The sequence below is a fragment of the Helobdella robusta genome (assembly GCF_000326865.2).
Source record: "Helobdella robusta unplaced genomic scaffold HELROscaffold_24, whole genome shotgun sequence".
Taxonomy (NCBI): Eukaryota; Metazoa; Annelida; class Clitellata; order Rhynchobdellida; family Glossiphoniidae; genus Helobdella; species Helobdella robusta.
Window position 1 is genome coordinate 2,549,625 of NW_008704261.1, and position 1,102 is coordinate 2,550,726.

The following is a 1,102-nucleotide window of genomic DNA, read 5'->3' on the forward strand; positions in this document are numbered from 1 at the left end:
AAGATTAATCGTCGTTCACTATGGGATTCAAAAAGTAGATGTGATAGAATACCTGGTTAGGCTATAAAATAATATAATCTTCCAGAGAAAATTTTTAAATATTGTACGACAAAACGTCATTTGTTTCATTTATTTTATTTAATCACATTCATTCCTTCCATAAAGTTTACGAGACTGTTAATTTGGATGCTTGCTTACGATCGTAAATGATCGCGTAGGCGTGCGAACTGAAATGAAGCTCTCCGTTAGGTAGGAGTTTAAATATATTAAATAACTTGAAACAACACATTAAAAAACATTAAATTAAATAAGACTAATCGTCGTTCACAAATGTGATTCAAAAAGTGGATGTGCTGGTTAAGCTATAAAATAATTAATGAATCGCCGATATAATCATCCAGAAAGATTTTTTAAATATTGTACAACAAAATGTAATTATACTTTGTGTTAGTTTCATTCATTCCTTCCTTAAAGTTTACGAGACTATTAATCTAGGTGCTCGCTTACGATCGTAAATGATCACGTGTGAACTAAAATGAAGCTCTCCGTTAGGTAGGCGTTTAAATATCGGTATAAAGGCAAATGTTTCATGTTCTCCTGTACCGTTTCAGTTAACCTCGCGTTCTCTCTGTCTCCCCCGTCTCGTATAGATTTTTCATCGCGAAATGTCTGCTAACGTCGAATCTAACGCCGATGTAGGTGATGCGCAGAAGACAGCCGCTTCCAAAAAATCGGCCGCCGGTGGCAAGAAAAAGTCAGCGGCCGCCGCAAGTACAAAAAAAGTCGTAGAACATCCGTCTTACAACGAAATGGTTCGCCAGGCTCTCGTCGCTCTCAAAGAACGCGGCGGATCGTCCAGGCAGGCCATACTCAAGTACCTCATGGCAAACTTCAAGGTCGGAAGCGACGAACACTCCGTCAACACCCACCTCAAAGTAGCCCTGAGGAATGGCGTCAAGTCGGAAACGCTAAAGCAGTCGAAAGGATCTGGAGCCTCAGGCAGTTTCCGCCTCGGTGCCGCCAAAGATACCAACAAAAATGTCGCCAAGCCGAAAAAAGACGCTGTCGCCATAAAAACCAAAGCGGCTGCCTCGCCAAAAAA

The 1,102-nt window shown here is 40.9% G+C and overlaps 1 protein-coding gene across 1 annotated transcript; it reads left to right on the plus strand.

Annotated features, from left to right (window-relative positions):
• Positions 1-752: 752 nt before the first annotated feature.
• On the plus strand, positions 753-1,097 carry HELRODRAFT_144985 (hypothetical protein; the record flags this gene model as incomplete). The annotated part of the gene is made up of 1 exon (XM_009019471.1): positions 753-1,097. A coding segment is annotated over one exon (345 nt), but the record flags the coding sequence as incomplete, so codon positions are not given.
• Between the last annotated feature and the right edge of the window lie 5 nt (positions 1,098-1,102).